Source organism: Helicoverpa armigera, chromosome 2 (genome assembly GCF_030705265.1).
Source record: "Helicoverpa armigera isolate CAAS_96S chromosome 2, ASM3070526v1, whole genome shotgun sequence".
Classification (NCBI taxonomy): domain Eukaryota; kingdom Metazoa; phylum Arthropoda; class Insecta; order Lepidoptera; family Noctuidae; genus Helicoverpa; species Helicoverpa armigera.
In genome coordinates, this window is record NC_087121.1 from 733,975 (window position 1) to 755,533 (window position 21,559).

At 34.8% G+C, this 21,559-nt stretch overlaps 2 protein-coding genes across 3 annotated transcripts in view; one reads left to right on the forward strand and one right to left on the reverse strand.

Annotated features, from left to right (window-relative positions):
• Positions 1 to 20,264, reverse strand: part of LOC110378771 (uncharacterized) — a 36,534-nt gene extending 16,270 nt beyond the window's left edge. Inside the window, exon 1 of one of the 2 annotated variants that reach the window (XM_021338159.3) lies at positions 19,885 to 20,264. The gene's annotated coding sequence lies outside the window, so the exon portion shown is untranslated. Of the gene's footprint in view, positions 1 to 2,502; positions 3,294 to 19,884 lie in introns of those variants that run through there. The other variant, XM_021338160.3, reaches the window with a different exon arrangement.
• Positions 20,265 to 20,607: 343 nt separating this feature from the next.
• On the forward strand, positions 20,608 to 21,524 carry Det (Deterin). Its single transcript, XM_021338177.3, has 2 exons — positions 20,608 to 20,998; positions 21,298 to 21,524. Exons 1-2 carry the CDS (start codon positions 20,708 to 20,710, stop codon positions 21,424 to 21,426), a joined length of 420 nt encoding a protein of 139 aa, XP_021193852.1. The 5' UTR covers positions 20,608 to 20,707; the 3' UTR covers positions 21,427 to 21,524.
• Positions 21,525 to 21,559: the final 35 nt, after the last annotated feature.

Genomic DNA, 21,559 nt, shown 5'->3' on the forward strand with positions numbered 1-21,559 from the left:
GGAGAAATAAAGATCAAATCCAAGGGCGTGAAGAACTTGGCCTGGGTTGGCACTTCGCCAGACTTGTCGAGATCTACGGATACGTTACGTAATAGTCAAGAAGGCTGTTTTCCAACTTATCAAGAGACGTAACATTAGTTAAAACACCTTCGAATGTGGTTAAGTAAGTACATACCTGAGAATAATTTCACAAGCTTTCAAGTGATTTTCCTAGCAGACCTATTTTAAATAGTCCATTGTTTTGTTAGCAAAATAATTTCCTATTTCAATCAAGATTCACGCACATAACAGAAATTAATTGTTCACGTATAATTTATTATCTATCTGTTCAAAAACCTTTAAAATTCTTGATAACCGATATTAATAAAGTTCTACTTCTGTAATAAAAATTCACAATCTCGAGTCGAGGGTCACGTTGATAAGTTATCTAGACGCACACGTCATGTGGTGCGGTTCGATGGCCAAGTTGAATGAATGGCTGAGGTGACGGGACACATTTGTACTAGCTATCGGACTTTAACTAGGTCCCGCTCAGTTCCGACTTAGTCCGAAGTATTAAGAGAAAGATGAAACGTTATTCTAGAAGTGCTGAGATGATTTCGCGAACAACCACAGAGATCGCGCCATGGAAAGAAAAAAGTCCGAAGTCTGATTCAATGGCGTCACTTTTTAAACACATGCGGATTTTATAAGTAAGTAAACCGCAAACGAAAACCTAACGCATGTATGGCGCCCTATTGACGAGTAAATGTTAGCAACCTAAGGAAAAAATCATTAGTGACGGAAATACTGTGGCACATTGAACAACTAGCCGTGTTCACGGTTCAGTGCAGCGAGCAAATGATGATTACCCGTTTCCTTATCCCGTTTCTTATTTTTTGAAGAGCTCCCATTTTTGCGCTCTCAAACTTCCACAAACAAATTATGTTGCTGTTTGAGTGAATCTCCTATACTTGTTTATGGAAAATTTTGGAAACCGGGCAACAAAAGTTTGACTCCCCATAAGTATTCTTATTGCCAAAAGTGTTTGATTTGATTTATTCTTCGAAGTTGAGAAGTATAACAATATTTCTACCTGAACGATAAGTAATAAATAATGAATGATGGTAGTTATTAAAATTTAATTGTATGCACGTGTCCGTCTACGAGACAATGAGGATCATTAACCATGCCATATTGTTTTTAAAGTCGCAGCCAAAATAATCATAGGTTAATTTAAGTGCGCAGCGAAAGTTTAACAACAAGCCTTTATCGTACGTTCCAGATGAAAAGCGAAGTTTAACCTCCGACACCTTAGATATAGATTACGAGTGTTTTGACAAGATAGCCGATTGCGACATGTTGAATGACTAACACATAATCGTTACATATGTGTTCACAATGTAATCATTATAAACTAACGTCACAAAACTCACTTATGCAGATGATCAATAACATGTCCATGTCAATAATCGCAGAAACAAACTCAATCTTGTTTCCTCTACGGAAATATTTCCAGATTCTCTTCGGCTTGGAAAAGTAAAAGATGTTTTTGGCAATAAAGAAGCAATTACTGAGGAAAGAGCTCATATTTTTTGGCACTATCAGACGAAGGAAGATAATAGATCAGAAGCCAACTAGAGCAACGAATTTATGTATTAAACAATGTTTAAAAATGAAGTCGCTATCTGAGGAACGATATACCAGGCCATTATCAGAAATTGGCTAACCTCCTTTCCCTGAAATTATGTGCTTTAATTACAATAACAATATTTTATTTAACTTTGCATCTAGGAGAAAATGAAATGCAAATTGCTATCTGGGTATGATATTTCTAATGAGCTTTTATTTGATCGATTTTCCTCAACGGGTACGCATGTTTTAATTACCGATTACTATGAAATCGTAAATCAAGTAAGTAAACACGATATAATAACACACTATCTATGTACAGCGTATTGAGAATTTTCGTAGAAAAGGCAATTTATAACCTAGCTGAGGTACCTGGCATATCTACCTAACTGAAGATCTCAGTCTCTTTGCAGCAACCACAACTGAATATAAATTACATGCAGTCTAAAAGTATTTTTAAGAACTGAGTAAATTAAAATCTGGCATAAATTGCGAGCAACAGGCTAAGGAAGCCGATATTGTTGAAAGAGAGGTCGATAACATCAACATTAGCACAATTTCACAAACTGTCGCCAACAGCAACATTGAAAAGTGCCAACTGCTTTAACCGCGTTCGTAATATACGTTGATTTGTTTTAAAATCAAGATGTGGGTCAAAATAAAAAAAAAAATAAGTAATAAAGGACTATTAAAAACTTTTGATGTGTTTACGAAAAATTTAATCGTCTCTGAAGATTTAACATGACCCTCAACGTATTGGACATTGGCATTGGAAAGCTGACATATTCTTGAACGTATGACTTGTTTTCTACATTCCATAAATATATAAAATTGAAACCAAAATACTAATGAAAACACGACAACTACGATGTAAATAAAAACAAGAGGCACCTCGAGTGTTGCCATTTTGGCACTCTCTTCGTACAACACGTTCTTGTTGCTGCCAAATCCCGGTAATTTCAATGTATACAACCACATTTCTCACTGAATTATCATTTGATTGTTGAGTTTCCACATTTTGTCTATCTGACACTAGTTCAAAACACGATAATTTTGGAGCACTGAACTATGATAATAGCGAAGTTCACTTATGTTTGACACTTGATATGGTTAGTTCGGAAGGTATTTGAAGTCCAGTCCGAAATGTGTTTGATGTCAAAGAAGAACTGTGAGCTCTCGACGAGCGTCCGTCTCCGAACTAGCGTGGACGCACTTGCGAAGTGGCCGGCAAAGCGCGCGCTCCCGACCGTTCATTATTTAATAGTCAGATAAAAGATTATCTGTTGAGGTGTCCTCGGTCAATACGTTAAATTACTTGTTATCACTAAGCACCACTGAACGACATGACCACAGAGGTCATAAAATTCTTCAGTTCACTCCGATTCCACGATACAAGAACGAAGATTTGCAAGTTCGATCATGAAAACTTTAGTGGGATTATACTGTGAGCATGTGATGTCTATTTCTGTACAGAATTGATAGGAATCAATTTACGATGTGCACAACTTGAAATGAGAATTGGATCTCCACAGCAAAACGCTACGGTAACACGTAAACGGCACTTATTCTTGAAATAGTAATTCACTTTACATAGCACGCATTCAATCGATGATTATTTTAATTAAAATAACTTAAAAGACGGACACTACTTAACGTAGTAATGATCGCGACGAAACTGACAGTGACAAATCCAAAGGTCCCGACACACATCGAAGAGATAAATGTCGTTAAGAGAGATAACATGGAAGAAGTGACTAGAATTTTGGACCTCTAACAATGGAGTATTATTACTAAAGAGAATAAATTGGTATGTCGATCGGTAGTCACTCAAACGAAAGTTAATATTATGATAATAACGAGCTGTGGCCTATTGATTGGACAAACATTTCATCTGATTGTTTGTAAGTACTCGTAAGTTAAAGACACATAGATGACCCACATGGGATGACGAATGCACATCAAATTAATTTTAAGGGAAAAAAATCTTGTATAAAGAACGCATGTTTTATGCCATCCTTCCAAGCATAAGTCCTTTTCTAGTTGTGTGCCGGACCGAATATTATTAAAATAATTAGAAAAATATCATATCATGAACTGAAATCCAGTAATGTACTGAATAGATAAACATAAGTTATTATCGGTTATCTTGGTACGTTTCTAGGAAACTCATTATGCCACGTGGTATTTGTTTTATATAACGGACCGCGAAATGCGTGGAGTCGTTAACACTATTATACCACAAAATACATAGGTACAGAAGTCAATCTCATGTATGTACTTCTCTTTTCATGCCTAAACTCGGCGGTCGCGCTAGGGTTGTCAACTTTTTTATGCGCATAAAACTAACATGGTACTGGTACTCGTATCTTATTATTTATTTATTGTTGAAAATAAAACAGGAAAAATGAAATATAAACCAATAATAATAAAATATTTAATGTGGCATACAAGAGGTTAATAAACACTTTCAACGGAAATTAGTTTGAACGAGATGCCGAACTTTTTCAGAAACAAATTTATAATTTTGTAATTCATACATATATACCATAAAACACTATGTAAAACAAAGTACCTCTTTACTTGCGAGAAAAAATGTTTTGTACATAATTGGTTGGTACAGTCCCTGATCTAAGCTTGCTTCTACCTACAGAAACCTTGATGTGCGAGTCCGACTCGCACTTGACCGGTTTTATTTCGTCTACCTTACAACATACTCTTGCCATGATCACAAAAATTTATCAACTCCTACTACCTAGTAAGTAATAATCTTTGAGGGTAGGCAGGTTCGCCTGGGTCGACACTCATCATCATCATCATCATCAGCCTATCTGGGCGCTTACCTACCCACCTAATTGTACCTACTGCGTTTATTAAACGAACCATCGAAATATGAGAAAATAAGTAGGTACATTACATACTATAGGTACTTACCCCTCTGAATCAACCGGCCAGGCTAAAAAACGACAGTTCACTGTTTATTATTGTATTAAAACAACCGTTCACTGAACAATTATAATACGACTTTTTTGTTGCTCCATTATTACTTTTTCTTTTGTTATTAAAATTAAAAATATTACAGTCAAATTACAGTTAGGTAGGAATCATAACGCGTGCACATTTATCTACCTTGTGAGTGACTCGCGTATCTCAAGAAAGCGGCAGCCGCGCTCGCACTGTTTTGAGTTGTTTTGAGACAGCGCGTCAGTGAACACGCACACGTAGACACCTATGTCTGCGTGACTCGAACGCGCTTTGTATATAGATTGACTTCTGTACCTATTTATTTTGTGATTATACGTAATTAGCTATTTAATTTTGTTATTATAATTATCTAGACGGCTTTTAAAAGCATTAAGTCTTAATTACTTAATATTATTTATTTCGCTGCTTTACCATGATGATCATTGTAATGCCTTAATTGCAAACAATTTGATTTCGGTCTTTATCCTCCAAACAAATGTTTCTTTTTTCCTGTAACTCATAGAAAAGTTAATGCTTCTAAAAACGTGACAGGTTCAAGTGACTGTACTTGTCGATAAACCGATATATTTCATGATACGATCGTTTTATCAACGATTAGACTTACAGAAGAACATATTACAAAATAATCTCCAGATTAAATCAGTTATTTACCGGAAATCTTTTGAGCCAAACGCCTTGAATGATTGCAAATTGCTCAGCCGGCACCAGGTCACGTTTTTAACCGATTAGCATCAATATTGATATGGATGGATATATCGGTAGATAAATTACAATTTGGTAAAAAGTTTTTTACTTTTTTTAATAAATAGCCAGTTTATGTTAATAAAACAGTTACAAAAGTTAGTAAAAAAAAACGTGTTACTATTCCAGCTGACTACTGTTCTGAAAGTCAATGATCGAACAATATGTAGAATACCTAAAGACGAGTAGTTTAGTCAAAGTAATTATGTTTAATGATAACGTTATCCAAGCCAGCCTATAGAGGAAGTGGCGTGTTCAGTACATTCTTGATATCTTGTACTCAATACTACGCACGCGTAAGAAATTATCTCACGAGAACGAACCTCACCGTATCTTATGACTGTGCTGAATTCAATTCTTCAATCTAAACGCTTATTTACCTTAATGGAATAAGATTTTAATAGAAAGTTAAATAGGTAAAACAGGCATGAAACTCACTGATATTGTGCTATTTTACTTGTTTAATTGAAAATGTTGAACCATAACTGATTACAGTTGGTTCGATCCACGCGGTGAAAATGTTTGGAGCAGTTGACGCAAATGAAGAGGTTACTATGAAATGGAGGAATCCTTTATGGAAAAATAACACGGAGACTAAAAGCACAACAATATGTTCATGCATGACTAGAAGCAGCTGGTTCTCAGACTAACGAGCACAGATAAATTGGCTGTTCGTGTTTATCGTCTTTTTACAGATCTGCTGTATATCAGACACTGGTACGGACAACGATGTAGACAGCGATATTTTCTATGCAGAAAATATTCCATTTTAATGAAACGTGTTTACTTACTTACGAAGAACCTTTGAATTACGGCCAGAATGACAAAATTAACGAACTGTAACTGTCTTAAAACTGTAACTGCCATAAACTCTGAAATAAGTCAGTATCATAATTTTAGAAATACTTGAGACTGCAAAATCTTTCCGACAGTCACAAGCTAGGTAGGTACTTAATGCACTGTGTCGAAATCTTTCCATCATGATGCTAGAATTCGTTTCAACGCATGACTTCAATTTGAGTCACCGCGAGAGAACTATCTTCTTCAATAAACATGCTATGACTTATGCAATTGAATTAGCAAATAAGCATGAATCTCGTCATTTTAGGCTATCTATAAAACTGGTTATAAAAAAACAAACGCCTGATATTGACACGTGCCTTGCTAAACTGGATAATGGTACAGTACCGAGTTCAATGGTTCAACTATCTATTGTTTTGCCAGCGATAAAGGCACCATTGTCATATCCTCATGTTTGAGCACATACAACTATTTGTTTGGACTGAATTTGTACGTTTAAATAAATAATTACAGTGCTGGTATGATGAGATAGTTATTTACCTGAGTTGTCATGGCGTTATTACGAGTGTTGGCAGAGTAAACATTTTCTACTGTTACACGCACGAGTTAGAACATTTTGATCTTATATTAATTGCTGGGTCACAAATAATACCCCTGAGTCTAGCAATGTAATTCATAATCATGATAAGTTTGATAATCACAAAAGGCGTAAAGAGTTCGGTCATACCAAATGAAGACTCAATTTACTCAGCTGACAAGAAACGTGACGATGATAAAAACGCTACAAAAATAATAGCAAAAGCATTAACAATAAAGCCTACTATATCATTTTACGTCACGAAAGAAAATATCAGTTTATTTACAGACGATTTAATGCTACGAAAACTCATATTAAAGTCTGCGTTCCAATGATGGATGAGACGGTGGTTTTGCTCAAATATATTTGAGAACAATCGATGGTCATTATTCACTGTTTCGTCGGAGCTAGGGATTTAGTGCTAAATTGAGAAGAAAAGATAGAAAAACTGACTGTACTTTTCTTGGCTCACGAGATAAAGCAAATGGATAAAGAAAAGACTAAATATAAGTAACTCTAGCAAGAAACTGTATAAATGAGAAACAGAAGATTAAAACTTGTGTCAGTCCTTTGACTTAACTAATTAAAAGATATTTTTTGTTTTAATACCAACTGGTAAAATATAGTGGAATATCCAGGGAAACCCGACTATTCTACAATCAGAATCGGTTTACTGACTTGGAATGGTACATTGAAAAAATTAAGTAGTTCTCTACCAAGGTTTTTGTCTAAACTATAAAATTAATGAACGAGTATCGCAAAGCGAAACAAATGGAGCATGCTATTTCCATTAAGAGAAACAGTTTTCAAATTAAATGCATGACGACGCTAAGTAATCATGGCAGAGTAAATTGTTCTAGCATATTCTACAATTTTCCAAGAGTCGACGTACTGCATCGCAGTTTTTAAATCTCTCAACTCTCAACTGAGTTGGACATCTGGGGAGGCTATCAAACAGCTGCAAAAAAACTTTAACATGTCGTCTGGTGAAAATTAATTTTAGACTAGACATTTCAATGTAGAGCTTTTTACCCGACTGCCAAAGAAGGAGGGTAATGTTTTTTCACTTGAATTTAGAAATAAGAGATTATGCTGGAGTGAACTGTGTTATACTAATTGGCGATTTCAATATAAGATAATCTGCCTTTCATGTCAGTTTTCGGTAAAAAAATATATATAATATCAGGCGCTTCATCAACGGTTCAAAGAAATAGCAAAGATTGATCCAACACTGCTAAATACAATTTTGCGTGTTGAAAATACAGCGAATATTATCACAATACAAAAACACATAAAACGAAATGTACAAAGAAATAAATCCGAAATAAGTTATGAAAGGACAGCAGACTACACGAAGTTCAATATTAAAGAAAATCCCGCATCATCAGTTCTAGGAAATTCCATAAATTTTCGACATCTACACGAACTGGCACAACTCAAATATTATCAAGAGCATAAATAATCACAACATTTGGTAGACTCGGTACTCTTGTCATCTGACGTTGAATATTTTACTGTTTAAACAAGGAGCCATTTTCCCTGACACAGGGGTTTAACGACACATGGATCCAAGACAATTGACTTACTACGCACGTGTGACCTTCTGAGCGACGAGAGAATCTAAGCCCGTTGGCTCAAGGGATTATCAGCCCCTTACAAGCCACTGAACTGCATACATTTGTATTTTTCAAGTTTACTTAAAATAATAATAATTTTCAATCGGCTTAAGCAGATTATTTGTAATGCTCAAAGTCACATTGAAAAATCCTTTAATCCGAAGAACCTACATCTAACCTTGGTATAAGCATTTAACTAGCAAAGGATCCCAAAAATGTAAACACATTTTAGGGCGGCGATGAAAGCGAAGCTCTATTGAGCGCGTCTAAATACTAAAGCCTCTACAAACAATATCCCGGTTTATTAGGCTCTAAGATTATGTTGGAATATTTAAAATTGACGTAAACAGGCAATTTCGCGCCGGTTCTAACGAGAAAATTAGTTATGTAAGCTAAGAACTCGACATTTATCGTGGCTGGAATTTCTGACGCAGAATGTTTTCAATTTCTGTCAGGCAAAAAGTCATTAAAGATCTAAGGCCGATTCTTGATATTAAGTAGACTATACAGTCTTTAAAACATTGTATGCAGTTAGTCAACCAAAGGGTCTAAATATCATAAAACAGAGTCATAACAAAAGCATTTAGGATCCGCTTTTATACCGCAGTCATAAGTGAGTGTATATTTTAATCAAGCTCTAAGAAGCCCTTTATCGAGTACCATTATATGAAGGTCAAGGGCGAATAGCTCTAGAACAAAGTTCTGAGAACCACTAAGTGCGGGCCCTGCTAAAAGAATTAGGCTAAATTACCGCGTTGGAAAATTCCGCGTACCTGGACATTCTTAGAGGTAGTTGAATTAACAAGAGGGCTTTTGCTGTCCTAAATATTCAGCTTAATTAGTGCTTATTGAAAGATTACTTTTTATGGAGTACTGCAAAGACTTGCAACTTCTTTTATGCGGGTCTTTCATAATTATAAGCTTTCAATGGTCTAGTTTCAGCAAATATGAATGAGTGTGGCAACGATCTTAAACCTGAACTTGCTGACAATGTTAATAAAACGTGACCTCCAGAATGAAACGATTATTACACAGAGCTAATATTGTCAAGCAAGTCACAACCCATCAATGAATTTTTATCCGAAAATGTTGTGGTAAAAATTCGGTAAATTAGGGCAGGGACTAATAAAAAAACCTTTTATGTAATAACCAACAACTCTGTAGGCTTCTAGATTAAATGAAAGAAACCACGAGGGAGATCCTTTTGCGTATGACAGAAAGATGTATAGAGGTCAAATGCGACCCACAGGAACAAACGTGGAAATATAAATAGCCTTAAATAACGCATAAACCCGGACCCGCTATCATTTTGCTCCATATCGATGAGCAAAAGTCACAGGCCCACTCATACGTGTAACGTCAAAAATCTCTATGCTAATAGCATGTTTTCATTCGAATATTTTTGCCTTAATAACAGCGGGTAAAATTCATTTCATTACGAGAATTTTCCAACATGATCCCATTCAGGGCCCGTGAAAAAGTTTGAAATGAAATATTATTCGTGTAGCAATAACTCAGCGGGGCTAAATGAGATTAAAAAGAATGACTATCTCTAGGGGCTTACTTGCAAGGATCATTATTCGCGGTGAGAAACAAGATGATTCATAAGATTTGTATTTCTTAGGAAAATTTTGTAACGACCGTCACAGGTCAGTTACTCAAATGATAAAGGACCAAAATTACTCAAACGCGGTAAAAATATTGTCTTGGACGCGTCACCAGAAGCAATAAACAAGACAAATGACAGGAAGACTGGGAAGACCACTTTTATTTATGAAAATATCTTCAAGGAAAGCAATAGAGTCAGAAACTAGGCCGCCATCATTGAATAGCATGTGGGTTATCGGCAGGATAACGTAGATAGCGATACAACCAATTTGGAAAATAAACTAGTACTACTAGTAGGTACAACAATTCGATATTTATAATTCGATAACCATATAAACAATACTTACGACTACAGTAAAGAAAACTATGTATTGTATTGTTTTTAAACAAAGAGACTTTGGGACAACTATCTACAACACGTGTTCAGCTTATAAACAAAACAAATACATATTGTATACTATGTGACTGTGTAGGTATACCTACGCGTAGTATGATGCAATCAATAATCGGGTTTATTACCCGTTTGATAGAGTGCATTCTAGCATGGTTATACGCAGTTAAAAGTGTCTGTGCACCAACGTTATCACATTATGCAACAGCGTTGAGTATGCGCTGTAAATTATATGCTGATGAACTTTGAAGGAGAAACGTGGTGAGGTGTTACTATAAATCTATCCGGTGCTCATCTAAAAGAGTGGTGCCGCATTCCATACAAAATATAAGCTATGCACATAAATAACACCGATGAAAAAAAATATGAGAATATCGTCAGAAACCCTAAAAAAAGTCATACTGAAAACAATGCTCCCATAAAAGAATGTACTAATGATATGTCACATACTAAAATTCTATGACGTACTTCAATTAAAATTGATAGGTCTCATTAACCTATCTATCGAAGATGCATCTAAATTGGTTTAATAAAGCCATATGGTAGGTTACTTAAACGGATTACTGGATGAGCCGGCACAAGACGGGCGGTATTCGATTCAATTTAGGTCAGTTGGCTATTTTTAATGCGCCCGACGGAATATTCTAGTTCACTGTCAAAGATAGACAGTTGTAAGTTTACTACTACACTCGTAACTCGTCTGTGTGCACTGTCTTGGCAACAGATGCCAACATCTAGTCACTTCCTTAAAGTGTCGTAAGAGATTACTACATATTTAAATGTGACTAAGAAGTCGATAGCACCACGTTGCTTGCTGTGCACAAAGACGACGTTATAATTACAAAAGCACATTTAGAAAACAGAATACCGATATCCAGCAATGAATACAAATAGGAAAATGACACAAAATATAACACAAATGTATGAGGCACGTAAGACGTACTTTATAACCACTTGACAACACAGTCCGATTGATTGATTTTTTATTTTTATTTTTATTTTAATTTTTCATAAAAACTGTTTGACATGTCGGTGGGTGCACCCTAAACTATATCTATCTTCACTGAATGGAGGCTTTATATTTTTTATATTTTTCACTCTTTTTTTAATAGATTTCTTTTGTAACTGCTTGAGTAATAGGTATGGGTAAGGTGTGTACTAGCCAACATGATTAACTATTTGAATGGATTTTATATACAAATTTATGTACACAATGTTGTATAGTGATATTTAAATATTTGTATACGGTTCTTCAAACCATACAGACAGAATTGTGTTGCTGGGGAGTTTGTTCCACCACTTCTTCTTCCCAGCAAAAACACATAGGAAGTGGTGAAGGGCGGGCGTTTTGGGGGCTGTCTTTTGTATTGACGTTCGAAAAGTGCTGATTTTCAGCCTACTTTGAATAAATGACTTTTGATTTTGATTTTGATTTTGATAGAATGCAGTTACGAAACAGCTGCTGCAAACTATGGAGCCTACTACAATTGTCATAAACATTATTGTTTGGCATAGGCACTGCACACATTATGCTTAGTGTAATAATAAAGCAATGAACACGAATACCCAGTAGTTATTACCATAACATGAGTTGTTCATACACAGTCCTAAGTATAAAACGGACTATGTTCGACATGGCCCCGTTCGCTTAAATTAACACTCGAAAGCAAACATAATGTCCTATTCAAATAAAAGCTATGGGAGGCGGTTGCAAATAGCCGACATGACCTACATAGTCAATCGCTTGACACCTGATACCGCCGAGAGAAATATCACGACTAAACCTATGTGCCCGAGTCGGAAATCGATTTATGTGGAAGTGATTACCTAAGGATCAGGAAGTAATAGACCTCAGCAAAATATAGCTGGTATAGTATAACTTGGAAAATTATCTTGAAAGATAATGAGTTACGATGATGTAAAAACCTGTTATTTACCATGTACAAAATAAACAGAAACACTAATAAACAACGTGTTCAGTAGACATACTTGCACACTCATTCAGGAGAAAAAAAGAAACATAAATAACCGGCTGATTATGCCAAGTTTGAAACTTTTCCATGGAAAGATTATTGCTTTTTGGCGAAGGAAGCTATATTGGTACATTTTCTCGAAGAATGAAGAAGGTGAAAAAGGTAGTTAACGTTGACAAATGAAATGTAAGTTCTGCTATAAATAAAGAGTAGAATAAATATGAACTCTTCGCTAAATATAATATTGAATAAAAATTCTCAATTTGCGAATGACGACATTCCCTTGTCGCCTATCTAATTTCCCAAATCACCCAATATTTTATGTAGGACAAACATAATCCATTATCGATGAAGATAAAACCTAAACGCATACTTATGTACGGCTCATTATCCGTAATGATCGTTCAATTTGGGAAACATTATCCAGTTGACTTTGTGTAGAAAAATCAGCTTTATTTTCATGTAACCTGTCGTTAAATGACATGGTAACCATTTCGTAAATAAACCGGAATATGGGAGACCGGGTAAAACTACAAACAATATTGATAAAGCACCCTTTAGGGCGTGCTACACCAGAGAATATGGTCGAAGGTAACCCCTATTAGGCTTTTACTCTAGTTCATTAAATAAAAAATGCATCAACAATTTTATTTACCACTTGACATGTAAATCATAATGTGGCGTATCACTACAGCAACGTTTTCGAAATAGCTAATTAGAGTCAATTGGCAGTCATTGACATCAATTAATTGATTGACACAGTGCTTGCTTCCTTTGTAAACAATCCATTAAACTGGTCAGGCCTGGGTTTAAATTCATTAGTTCAAGTTCCTTGAAGAACGAGAAACTTCAGGAGATACAAGGGCACGAAGTTAGAACAGTGCAAGAATCAAGTTGGACGCTTAAAAGTTAGGAAATGCAGTGCTTGTTCCGATACAAACTCTTCCCTGTTCGCTCTAAAGTTTTACATCAAATATGAAGTCAGAATATATTTAGTACATTTTATGATAAATGCTCTTTTTTGTGATTTATTTGCTTTGATTACCTTTGAATTTCCTTTTAAGCGGTTTCAAATATTTGGGAGGTCTGCAAGTCTCACCACTAAGTGGTACTTGATTTGTAACTTCAGGCAGCTTCTTATGAAGTTAAGTACTAAAAACTGCTTAAGCAGTTATCTTAAATGCCTCGTTACTAATTTCTGAATACTTCCAAACTAGTTTAGGCTCGTTGAACTCGAGATGAGCCGCAGTGCGGCTGCCGCATCGATCGTCAGGCCTATCCCAAGCTATCCCGGAAACCACCGCGCCATTTAGCCTGCTGGAAGCGGAACATGTTCCTCCTACCTACGAAATGTTCTGGGAATTCATGTAAGCAGTAAATGGAACGTTACGGCCAGTCTTATAACTTTATAGGTATATGAAGAAACCAGCGGGATATTAGAAACCAACAATTTGGACTTGACGACTTATAATCGCGGGATCGATATCGCATATTTGATTTTAAGATGAAGCCTAAGCTTCTCTCTAGTCAGGCTAAACTTTTCTTTAAAACCAAACCGATAATTTGTTAGAAACACTTGTATAATAGACAAGTTAGCACGTCAGTCGTGACTTCGTGAGCAATATGTAACTGTAAGATGACAAGACAGCTGGCCAGACCGTGAATACTAACCTTGAATATTTAATTATTTTTATTGCCATATTTAAATGAAAAACTCGCAATTGTCCCATAACGAGGCAGAGATGCATGGATATTTACTTTAATAGTTTGAAGGCAACGCCTTTATGGAAATAAATTACTGGAGTTGATGAACAATGCCAGAGCAACCTATGCCAAGTAGCTCAAGTCTCATAAAAAGGAACAAATAACAGCACCCACATACCAGCGTCAACAACTTTTACCGAAATAATAAAAGCAACAGTAACAAATCTACTACAAAGCGAAATGCGAGCGCTAAATATGCAGAAAGTAATATAAGTTCTGCGTCACAAATGCTGTTCCATTTCCCTCTCATGGTGGTTGATCCCATCGGGATATTTGTCGCGACTTTACTGTCGGACCATAACATAACTCAGGCTTCTTGTCGCCAGATATACGCTGATTTACGTACGATAGAACTCCAAAAGCTACGAAAGGGTTCTGAACTAGATTAAGAGAGTGACCTCTTTGTTAATGTAGTTTTGAAGATTTCAATTTGGTCCTAAATTAACTTCTCATTGATTCTGGTGGTTTTTCAATTATTTCGCGACGCGACGGGCAATGGCCTTCATTATTAGTAAACAATATCGCGTTAAGTTATGCCACACGTGATCCGGTTTGCGTATTAAGACGAAATGCGAACACGATCATTGTTTAGCGAACAACTGCATTCATTGTAGCTACGCACCTTTGTTACTAACTAGTAAGAAGTTATCGTACGATATTCGTACAACTCCGAGACTTTGATCAGAGGAATCGATGGTTCTGGAAGCTCTTGGGACTGTAATTCAATTTCGAAGCGAAAAGGGATCTTGTGCGATAAGACGGACTGGGCTGACCTATGATTCAGTCTCGTTTACCGACCTTTCATCGTCGAACAAAAAGTTCAGTACTTTTTTACTTCTACTAAACTAAACTACCATCACAGCAATGATTCAATGGTATATCGCTAAAACAGCTTATCGTTTTTAAATCCATTGACACTAAACATGATTGATTAAGATTAACTCTAGAGGTAATTCTAGAGAATTATAAATTCCTAGACGATTTGATAGTAATAATAGACGAGCACATGAATACATTTTTTTTTAAATTTAGTAAATCTTCATAAACCAATTTCAGTATATCATTTACTTATAATAATACGAGTTATGTGAACAATATCTAGTTCCAGCTGGTCTTGGCAATCGTGACCTTAGCGAATGAACACCATGCCACGCTGTCTGAGAACGATGGCATTGCCAAGAAATTAAACGTGATAGGCAATTCAAGGCAATAAAGTCCTTTAATAAAATATCTACCTACGCGGGCTGCAACTTTATTGCTGATAAAAAAAAACCCCCGACCCAAAAAAAGTATGCAATAATTATGACAAAAGGTTAAAAACGCTAGACCCTATAAAAAGCAAAAAATAACTTTTAACACTACGTAAACTAAATTTTGTCGTGTCGGGGGACCGCTCTAATTCATTACTTTAGATACGTGTTTTTTTTAAAACGAATGTTGTAATTAGGTAGGTATCATTTGATTTATGTAAGTATTTATGGAGGTAAAAAGCGGTCCCCCGACACGTCAAAATTTAGTTTACGTAGTGTTAAAAGTTATTTTTTGCTTTTTATAGGGTCTAGCGTTTTTAACCTTTTGTCATAATTATTGCATACTTTTTTTGGGTCGGGGGTTTTTTTAAATTTATAATTTAATTTTATTTCATGCTTTTTAAAGGAGCTCCTTAATTTTTCCTTCTTTTATTTAATTTATTTTATCTTAAGATGGGGTCGCTATATGCGATCTCGGCCAAAGGAAGCTGTATAACAATCCTCATGACAAACTGGCTCTGGGAGAATTGCACAGATTGAGAAACAATAAAGATTAACCGTTGGACATTCTAGATTTTCAGCAAAAATATAAATCGGTTTATCCGTTTCATTCCGGTATTCCAGGGTTTCATCCGCCACATCCCATTTGCAGCATTAGGTTCTCGTGAATCAGAAACATGAAGAGAACTCGTCAAGACAAATTCAACGAGCCCAAACTCGACGGGTTTACTAAAAGGCAGTTCAGGGTTACGTCTCCTACCTTCGTGCCCTAACAGCAGACCAGCTCAGTGGTTCCAAAAGACATTAGTGTTTCAAATTTCAGATCCCACATATACTTGCAAGTAAACTGAGCGTATAACATTCCTATGACATCTAGCAAACGAGCTGATGACCTTGAAGACCTGAACCGATTTCCACCAAACATAGCTAAGAACACTCCCGACTGACATAGGGTCATTTCGCCTGTTCGCGACCATCGCCCAGTTCGCGTCCATTTTGCCGATCTCCTTTAAAAAAACTTCGAAAACAAGATAATTAACACACCAATCAAACGAAAGATCATTACCGCTAATACGTTAATGTATAAGAGGCACGCACAGATAGACAAAAGTTCTGTGCGTCCAACCAATCCTTTTAGAAAAAATAATTAGTCTAGGCTCTTCAACAAGAAAGCGCAAACACGCTGAATTTTAGATAAAAATTAGTGTGCAGCGGCGTGTTTGATGGTAAGTTTTATATTGTTTTATGTGAATTTTAGGATAGATAGCTATTTCTACAGTTTAATGATGAATAAAGGTATAATGTTTTTTATGAATTTGGTAATGTTTTTTATATTTAACGAATAAAATAAGGTGGACGCGAATTACTACATCGAATTTTACAAAACTTCCACTTTGCGTCCACAATGGACGCGAACTAAAACTATCCTCTATACTAATAAACCAAATTGCGTCCACTGTTTTCGTTAAATACTTGCTTATAAAAATAATTAAAACATGGGTACTGTTTAATATATTAAGATTAAACAGTAATTTTTTATTTTTTTGTTATTTTAAATTAAAATCAACATTATCATCATTTAAAATTCACTTTAAAAAAATAAAAATAATTTTTCTCAACATTGGTTTAAGTAACTTAAAATTAGGCAATTAATTTTGCAACTTGAAAAATAAACAGTAATCAGTTCTGTTAATTTTACCCTAAAATCACAGGGAAAGACCCGCGTTGATTATAGTAAGTTTTTGGCCATATTAAATTAACAAAACAATATAACAATTTTGTCTAAACATACAACTAAAAGAATTTTTGAGTCAATAAATTATCAGACAAGGCATATTCTTTGAATATTTTTTTTATCGATTTATTCTTCTCTCGAATATCATTTAATGCTTTCTTTAAGTCTTCTTCTGTGTATGTTGTCTTTTCCTTCTTTTTCCTGTATCCGAAGAACTTATCTTAAATGAAATTACTTAATATATTAAGATTAAACAGTACATTTTTTTATTAAGATATATACGTGGTTATAATTAAATTATATTTTTTTTATGAAGATATATACGTGGTTATAATTAAATTATAATTAAATATTTAAATTATAATTATAATTTAATTATAACCACGTATATATCTTAATAAAAAAAATTACTGTTTAATCTTATTTTAAGTTACTTAAACCAATGTTGAGAAGAATTATTTTTATTTTTTAAAGTGAATTTTAAATGATGATAATGTTGACTTTTAATAATTAAGTTTATTGTTAAATAAAGAAATTGATCTAATACAATCTTTCTTTATTAATTCTTAAAAAAATCACCCCTATATTCCTTTTCTAAGCTACTGGACGCGAACTGGACCATGGGTGGACGCGAATTGGATTTTGTGGACGCAAACTGGGTAAAACGCCTAATTTTGAGGTTTATCGATTTAAATAGAAAACGTAAGATATTTCTAATACAACTGAAAGTTAATCTTAAAATAGAGTATATAAGGAATACATTACACAAATTTGACATGGAAATGAGTGCTGGAGCATTTTTATTATCGCCGTCAAACTTGCCAACTGCACTAAATGGTCGCCAACAGGCGAAATGACCCTACCTTTTAAACAAAAAAAACCGCATTACAATCGGATCATCCGTTTGGGAGCTACGATGCCACACACACACACACACACACACACACACACACACACACACACAGACACGTCAAACTTATAACACCCCGTCGTTTTTGCGTCGGGGGTTAAAAACGGGCAAATTGAAGCTTCACGTCTCACAAGGTGGCTTTTATTCTGTTACGAAAAAAACGTCTCTAAATTCGGCGCATGAATGTACCCGAAACATGTTATTAGACACGTGATCTGTGACCTCACGTGTGCCAAAGTCTGCCGTGAAACTTTCAAATGAGTAGGCGTGAGGTACATGCACATGGAGATCGCGTGAGCTAATACGTCACACCGGCCGTCGGTGTCCCAGACCACGAAATCAGAAATAAAATTAATAATCTGTTGGATGGGGGAATGTTAAAGCGCGCCAAATGCGCAATTTTAGATGGTTACCGCCAAAAATTCGGGCCATGTGCTAAAATTGGTTTCAGTAAATATGGACGAAGTAATCGCTGTCTATGATTTACAATGTTGTTCAGTAGCAGAGATGTACTTTTAAAGACTAACGACCTCTTTAGACAATGCATAGCCTTGAATTTTTTAGCACACCAATGTAATGCTTTGCCCTGTTTTTAATTTCAAACATTTTAAATAAACCATTCACCAATAATAAACTATTTTTTGATGTTATTTAATTATTTATCAATAACATAGGGAGTAATTAATATTTTTTACTTATTATTTTAGCTTTGTTTTTCCATACAATTTATATATTTTGATATTTTTATTCACTTGTAGTGATTAAATTATAGTGTGGTCCAGTACCTATATAGGGAGTAATTAATGTTCTGAAAAAAATAAACAAACGTTCTTATCTTCTTTTTAGTTTCTATATAATATGGTAACTGTTATATTTTACTGTTTAATAACTGAATAGTTTGTACAGTAGGTAATCAAGGAGCGAGCGACAGGCATATACAACCAGGCCAAAGATAAGCTATAAATAGATTAGTTACTACCAAATGATTCATGTGTCTAATGTCCTGCGTACTTTAAATAACTAAGAAGGATAACATATAATAATCTTAATGTTTTACTTTTTTTAATGCATGAATAACCATTTGTTTTTTTAAATTAATGAAACTTACTTTGGAATAATGAACGAAATCAGTTATTGAAACGGCTTTGAACATAAGAGTATAGATGGTTTTGGGCATGAATTAACAATGTTATTTAGGAAAGTTTTAACATAAATGGGTGTAAACATATTGAATACAGGTATGTTATTATGTAATAATAAAAACCATCAAAAGCCAATCTTTAATTCAAATGAAGCCATATGTTTAACATGTCCAAACAGCTGGTGGATAACCTTGTATCTTCTATGAACACCTAGTTAGATTTAGAAAGTTGACAATTTAGAAATGGCCATTCTATTGTTTCTTAATTCATTTTTTATTTTGTTTTGAATTTTTAAGGTTGGCCCTTATAAAAGAAATATTTATGTTGCCTAATTATTTATAGGTGAGTGGGAAGAAAAATGATTATTATGTTCATCTTAATGAGGGAAGAATAAATAACGTTTATTAAAATCTCGCCTCTATTTTTAGGACCACATCTTTTTTACCTTGATAATACGACAACTAAACCTCACGAATTTTTGGGGTTATTTTAAGCGGAATGCGCTCTTTCACGTTATAAATACGCTCTATTTTTAAAATGTCCATTTTCGTCAGTACAGACTCCGAAATAAATTATTTTAAACGGAGTCGTAAACTTCGCCTTTTTTTGTAGTGACGGCTTTATTACTTAAAAGTTGCAGTAAAAGTATTAATGTTACTTCTAAAGGTCATTTCATCGTACAATAACCACTAATTTGAATAGGTTTAATTAAAATTCACGCATGGCTAGATTCACGTTTACCTCCCTTTCAGCAAAACGAAAAGTAAAGGAATTAACACTTACCAAAATACTTTATTCAACTGGACGATGCTAGAAAACAGCTCGGATCATCGCAATACTTGTTGTAAAATCACTAAACACCAAACGAAAACAAATGAAAGTCGATAAATAGTGAAAACAACAAAAGATTGTAAAATGTTCTAGGCACTTGGGTTTCGTTTTCAATCGCTCTATTTAGAGGTAATGAACTACTTTGAAATACTAATGAAAGACAAATAATTATGTCAACTATAAAACGTTACGTGCTTTATTGAAAATATCAAACTGTCGAATAAAATTCAACAAACCTAAAATTCGAAAAATCAGACGAAATTACTACCTCGAGCGATTCTAGAGAATGGAAATGAATGAAAATAATTGAATTGAAGTACAGCAGGACAGCAGCGAAAAAGAGCTGTGTGCTTCGCAGGAAAAAATCGTATTTAACGAGATGAGAATATCAAACACATAAAAAAGTATACTCGGAATAAGACAATTCTACTAAAGTTGGATTGTCTTATTAATGCCTTATTGGATTAATATTATTCTTTTACTTTTGTATTACATTCGTATGCTTCTGAGCTAAAATTCCTGAACATAAATTTGTAGGAACCACTACTATCGAGAATACCTGCTGCGCAGTGCGCACATCGATCTACGTTTCGTTTCACGCTAACTTTATTTTATTGAGAGTTGACTAATAACTTGACATGGACTTGACTGACAGACAAGTGTCAGCGTAATAACATTTGTTTGAACATTTGAATTTTGTAAACCGCCTCTGCATACAATCGTTTAACGCTTTGTTTTACATTAATTAATTCCAATAATAAATTACTTACTAACAATGGCAAAGGCTGTACTAGAAAGCCGGCCCTTATTTTTAGTCGAAGAAAGGATAAAGACTTTCAAGAATTGGCCATTCAGTGCTAAAGATAAGTGTAACGTACGAAACATGGCGGAAGCTGGCTTTTATTCAGTGGCCACGGGGATTGAGGACGCCGATGCTGCTAAATGTTTCCTTTGTGGCAAGGAATTAGATGGCTGGGAAGCTAAAGATGATCCTTGGGAAGAACATAAGAGCCATGCTATGAAATGTGCATTTGTTCAACTTGGTAAAAAAGAGGATGAACTACTGGTAAGTTTATCTTGTGTTTTTGTTTAAGTTGTGTTTAGTGCCAACTGCCAACAACAAAGTCCAGGGTGATTAAGAAACACACTTTCAACTGCAATAATTAGTTGTAATCTTCTATCAACTTGTGCTCTTTACATTGGTGTTTGTTTTGATTGTTTCTCTCTAGCAGTAGAAACCAGATATAATTAAATGCCTATTAAAATTATCCACCCATATGTTAAGGACTTTCACAGACATTACTATACTGTATGAACTGATTATATCTTTACTAAGCTAATAGACCATGTTTCTTTTGTTCCCAGTTATCAGAATTCCTATCAGTAATAAAACAGTACATGGTGAATGAAACCAAGCGCCTGGCTGAAGTTTCCAAAGAACAGTTTGATGAGCAAGCTAAAGCCGTTCGAAGAAGATGCCTCGGAAGGAAATAAGACTCGACTGAAATCATAATATGTAAATTAGCTTGTAACTTAATAATAATGATTATGTGTTGAATGAAATGATTTTAATTATATGGTTTTTAAATATTTATATGACTCTTCATTCATTTTTTTCTGAAAATGC